Source organism: Grampus griseus (genome assembly GCF_964374135.1).
Source record: "Grampus griseus genome assembly, chromosome: 2".
In the NCBI taxonomy this organism is placed as follows: Eukaryota; Metazoa; Chordata; class Mammalia; order Artiodactyla; family Delphinidae; genus Grampus; species Grampus griseus.
In genome coordinates this window covers 43,517,564-43,523,563 of record NC_139018.1, presented here as the reverse complement: position 1 = coordinate 43,523,563, position 6,000 = coordinate 43,517,564, and the positions used below count along the sequence as shown (strand labels likewise).

The 6,000-nt window shown below is 41.7% G+C and overlaps 1 protein-coding gene across 1 annotated transcript in view; it reads right to left on the bottom strand.

Annotated features, from left to right (window-relative positions):
• Positions 1–320: 320 nt before the first annotated feature.
• Positions 321–6,000, bottom strand: part of SLC35F4 (solute carrier family 35 member F4) — a gene marked incomplete at both ends in the record, with an annotated part of 291,887 nt that continues 286,207 nt past the window's right edge. Inside the window, 2 exons of the mRNA XM_082649084.1 lie at positions 321–562; positions 2,903–2,992. Coding sequence (XP_082505210.1) covers positions 321–562; positions 2,903–2,992 — 332 coding nt within the window. The remainder of the gene's footprint in view (positions 563–2,902; positions 2,993–6,000) is intronic.

The following is a 6,000-nucleotide window of genomic DNA, read 5'->3' as shown; positions in this document are numbered from 1 at the left end:
AAAGGTAATGACAAGCCCATAATTTAATAGAACCTCATATTTTGAGAAAATTTTGTGAATTAGGGGAAAATCTCCCCCTCCCAAAAAAACCCCAGAAGAAATAGAACAAGTATGAATATGTTTTAATAAAAAAATTTATTATGATTATTTACACCAGTTCCTTGATAAGCATATAAATGTAAACTTTTATTGTTAGCATTATTTCACATATGACTTATGCAAATTCAGAGTTAATACTGTCGTTTGAGTGTACAGGTGGTGAGAAAATTTTATTATATTCACAGAATATACATACACGTGCGTTCAGAATGTGTTCCTCTCTAAGCCAGTGGTATGGACACAGTCCCAATGGCCCTGTTTCTGCTTCTCAGGTGGACACTGGGATCAGTGATATCATCCACATGCTCCTCACTCTTCTTTTCCTTCAGGTTGTTGATGAATCTCAGGGTAATTTCATCCCACTCCTCCGGCAATAGCATCAGCAGAAACCCAATGCAGATGATGATGGTAGCAGCCAGGCGGACAACATTGAATATCACCTCCTGCTTCAGGAGATCCACAGCTAGGGAAGGAACGGCAAGTCAGTCAGTCCATCACTGTTTCTAAGCTTCTCTGAAAACAAATGACCCCATCAGTGCTACTTCTAAGAGATTTCCAAAAGTCTCTCTTGTTCTCTCAAGCTCATCTTCTCTTTTTCCACGTCATTATCAATACCGCTCTCTCCATTTGCTTTCCATTCCCTCTCTCTAAATCATACTTACCCTTCCAGGCAAATGCCATCTGATTGAATAACCTCTGCAGTTAAAAAAAATTTTTTTTTTATTTTATATTGGAGTATTGTTGATTAATAATGTTGTGTTAGTTTCAGGTGTACAGCAAAGTGATTCAGGTATACATATACATGTATCTATTCTTTTTCAAATTCTTTTCCCATTTAGGTTATTACAGAATATTGAGCAGAGTTCCCTGTGCTATACAGTAGGTCCTTGTTGGTTACCTATTTTAAATATAGCAGTGTGTACATGCAGTTTTATTTCTTAATACTTTTCCTCTGCATCCCTTCATGCTTCTCCAGTTTCACTGGACCACTGAAGATTTTTTAAATGAGCCAGGCTTATTAATGTCTAGGTCTTTGCACATGTTAGTCTTTTTAAAAATTTTAATTGAGGTAAATTTCATATAAAATAGAATTAACCGGCTTAAAGTGAGTTTAGTAGCATTTTGTACATTCGTTTTGTACAGCTTAATGTACAACCGCCTCCATCTGTTTCCAAAACATTTTCATTATTTCAAAATAAAACCCCGTACCCATCAAGCAGTTACTCCCCAGCCCTCTACTCTCACCTGGCAACCGTCAGCCTGCTGTGTGTCTGTGGATTTACCTATTCTAGATATTTCCTATAAATGGAAGCATACAATATGTGACCTTTTGTATCTGGCTTCTTTCGCTTAGCATAATGTTTTCGAGGTTCAACCATACTGTAGCATGCGTTAGGGCTTCACTCCTTTTTATGGCTGAGTAATATCCCATTGTATCACAACTTGTTTATCAATTCATCTCTGGATGGCCATTTAGGTGTTTCCACCTTTGGCTGTTGTAAATAGTATGAACATTCACATACAAGGATATTTTTGAGTCCCTGTTTTCAGTTTTGCAGGAATGTAACTAGGAGTGGAATCATATATATGCTGTTCTCTTTGCATGGAATGCTCTTCCCTCTTCATATGCACTTCATCCAGCTAAACCCTCTGTTAGATCCCTCCCTTTACTCTTCTTGCAGGAAGCCTCCTTGGATGCCCCTCCTGTGTGCGCTCAGAGCATTCAGTACATACCTCTATCAAAGCCATTCTCTCTCTACATTGTAATTACTCAGTTCCTTTCATCTCCTTTCTACACTACATGGTCCTGAGGGTAGAGGCTGTGTCTTATTCAGCATCTATCACCAGGTGTTAGCACAGTTGTTAGCATATACTAAGTGCTCAGAAATTATTTATTGAATGAATGAATTCATGGATGAATGAATGGAATTCCTTGACAACTCCACTCCTCCCTGATATGACTTTCCTCTAAATATCTTATAGTCCTTGGAGTCTTCTACACAATTTGGCATTTGATGATAAATTACTTTGTAGAGTTCTAAGTTATTTCATATATGTCGGTCTTGTTTTCCATATTCAGTGTAAGTTTCTTATGGGAACAATAATATCTTTTTTTCCCAGTCTCTTCTATAGTCATGATCACATAGTAAGTGCTCAATAAATATTTGCTGATTGTACTGGGGGTAAAGAAAGATGGCTACCTAAGACTTGGAAAAATAGAATTTTAAAATTAGAAGGACTATACAGTCATCCAGACAACCCACTTTCATTATTTGTTCCACGGACAGTTTACCTAGAAAGATTTTCCTGGAAAAGTAGCTTCTCCTCTTGTCCCTGAAGTGAGTCAAATTGCTTTTTTCTTATGTCTGTTCCAGAGGGCCATCTGCTGTGCCCCCAGGAGAATCTTTCACAGCTCCCCATGGGTAGTCTGATGGGGTGCCAACACCTTGTATGTTTCCTACACTTTCATTAGTGATGTTTGAGAGTCCTATGCTGGGATGCCTTTTGTTTCCATAGGACTTCCTCTAAAAATACCACAAAATTATGTTGTCAGGGAGATTACATGAAACCCAAATGATACATTTGGTATTTAATTCTAAAAGCACAACCAAGTTAAAACAGTGTTTGTAGCTGGAAATTTTAAATGTGATGCATAGTTATTCTGTTGTCTGCCACCTTCATGATATTTAAAAACATCTTCCCAGGCAAGTGACATAATTCACAATTGCTCGAAGAAACAATTCAGGGTATAAAACAAACACAAGCAGGAGACTTCCTGTGCACACATCAAATCGTACAGTACCTGCATTTCCAGGAACGCTGAGCACTGTTCCGATGGAGATGAGGATTGGGTATGTCAGCACCACACCAACATTCACCAGGATGTTGAAGGCTGTAAAATAAAGGAGGATATACAGGATAAAGGGGAATTGCTATGCTGGGCTCTTTCCTTCTTAACATAAAAGAATCCATGTCTATGCTAAACATGCCTTCTAAATTATCTGTACCATTGGTCAATTAATCCTCTAATTCTGGAGATGGATTCATATGTATTGTACCTGAAATAGTCATATTCCTTTTTCCTCCTCTGCTATCCTGGCTGCCTGATCTCTTGGTTGGCAAAGCGGGTAGGGAGCCATGCAAAGAAGTGAAATAATCAGTTCAGTACCCTGCTCATTAGCACTATAAAGTTGAGCCAGAGGTTGAAAGCTGGTGACTGATTGGGGCTTCCTCCCTTGTTACTTTACTATATCATGCTATATTCCTGAATAACTAAAAGGCCCTGGTGTTACTGCCTAACAGAAGATCTGTCCAAGGATGGCCTATGCTGCATTATTCCCTCTCTTTTGGGGTGAGCATTACATGAGCAAACAAAGTTGTGTGCAGTGTAATTCACCGAACCCCAGGCACCTTCTCCACATCCTGATTTGTGCACAGATAACCCCAGGGCAGGTCCACAGAACCAACTGTAGGTATAACTTGATACCGTTTAATACATATCTTCTGACATTTTTAGGTAAATATAAAGTTAGTTAAAATAATTATCTACACAAAAATGATCAAAAATACTTGTTTTTGAAAAGAAAATGATAAATTACATAGCATTATTTTAATAGATTTCAAGCTAATGTTTGTTTTAGGGGTTAGAGAAATTAGTCTTAACGACTACAAAAAGTCCTCAATTCAGAAAGGCTCTCTATGGAAATGACTCAAAACCCTGTTGCCCGTTCTCTGTAGAACCAAAGATGGGTCTAGAACCATTCCAGTTAGGACAGTGTTTATTCTTCTCCTGTTATCTATAATTCTTACTTTAATTAAGCTCACTAACTTAGTCATCTGGAGTCACTCCTGCTTGTTGGTTAGAGACGGTGGGTTGGACTTTCACAAAACTTGGGCTTGTTCATAATTTTCATACAATAGTAGTGGCAATAAAGGCAGAGGACCTTCCTAAGTTGATAACTACTCCTTTATGGCAGAGCTGCAATGGGAATGAATATTCCAGCATCTCAACTCTCTCCTCAAGTTTGGGGAGTCAAATATGACCTGTTCTAACAAATCAGGAATTTATTAAACACAGCACAGACTCTGCTAAACTCCCCAACTGTCATTTTATTGGCTGAACTGGATATTTTAGCAGATCGATAGGAAGTATTGGTATTTGGTTGAGAACTGAGCGTTTCTCACTCAACAAGAACCGAGTGGCTTCACTGCAATGGATGTCTGCTTTTCCTTAGTGTTTAGGTGGAACACTTACAAGCTCTTTGGACAATCTCAGGACAAGAATACATAATTCAATATGTTGTCTATAGCACGGGGCCCTGCCCGAGTTTAAGTGGGCCTCAGACATGTCAGGTGAATGGATGATGTCAATCTGCACGTGGGCTATGGCCAAGCCAGAGCAGGAATGAGGCCAGGTGAACCTAAGCAGATTGAAGCCATAGTTATAGGTGATGGGGGTTGGGGTCAGAGTTCAGCCTGCTCTTTGCCTCTCAGATCTGTCTCCAGCCCTGCTCTCACTAGATCATATCTGATTCCTATGGAGAAGAGAAGGTGGCACTAAAAACTCAAGAGCAGAAGCACTGAAGATTGTAAAACCCTGGGGTGTGTAACACAGTCAGGAGAGAGGCTGTCTCCTCATTTGCCAGGGCAACCCTGGCACAGAGAGGGCTCCAGGCACGGGGATGAGCCTGTGGGGCAGCTCTAAGCTGGGTGGCACTACACCCAGTGCAGTGTGGAGATCATGCTGCTTGGTGGAGAACTGCAGGGTCCGGCTAGCATGGGTGATGCCCAGCCTGAGCAGGCTTGCTTAGGAGCACGTATTAGAGGTGCCAAGGGATCAACGTGGGTGGAGGGCTACTTTGCAGCAAGCTGGAGATCACGGGTCACAGCTGGGGCCAAGAGGTAGTGAAATTTGGGCTATGGTTATTCCCAATTAGATTGTTTTTGGCCAGGAAGAGATCTAGGCACTTTTAATTAGGGTGTTTTGGTCTTATGGAAAGACTGCTATTGATTTCTACTACTCAATTTAGCACAGGTTGTGAGCGGTCATAACTACACATTTTTGGCCTTCAAAAGTAGAATTTAAAGGATCAACAGTTAATGTTTGATCTTTCTCGTGAGTGTTTCCTGTCTAGTTGAAGAGCTCCCCTTAGGGGCCTGGGCCAGAGTAGAAGAAGATGACCCAATGTCTTTGCGGGAGCGAAAACAAGGGCATTCTTTTTCCCTCCTAAGACTTGCAGTGCTGTTTCAGACTATGTCACCTTGATAAATAAGGTCAACTGAGGGGCGGCAGATGTCCTGCAGGTCCAGTATGGCAGGTGAACATGGAGTAGGCAGAGGGTGCTGTTACCGGGTGGAACGGGGGGAGAGGAGCAGAACGAAAGGGGTTTGATTCTGAGCAGAGACACTGAGTCATTGGGTGTTTGTTGTTGTTCAACTGCTTGGTGAGGAAAGAGTGGGCTTGTTATATTGAGGTTCCTCTCACATTAAATGAAAGCGCAGCTGGAAAGTGGGAGCCCCCCAGCTGCTCAGGTGAAGCAGACAGCCTCAGAGTCATGGGGAGTTGGGAGACAGAACATGAGAAACACTCCAGGTGGCTATTTCTTGGTCATCTGCTAGGCACAGCCTCCTTAGCAGGGCCACCTCGTCCTGTTCTGTCATCTTCTCTTTCTCCGTGAGGGTTTCCCATCTCAAACTCATTCTCCAGACACGACCAGAGTAGACTGTTTAGAATGCAGATGTAAGCCTGTCACCTCCCTGCTTAAAGATCATTAAGTGGATTTGAAAGCCAATCCCCTCAACGTGGCGTTCCAGGCCCTCCGTGACCTGCTGCCCTCCCGAATGACATCTCCTTCCTTCCTCCCCAGTTCCTTCTGCACTTGGTGCTCCTGCCATTTTGAT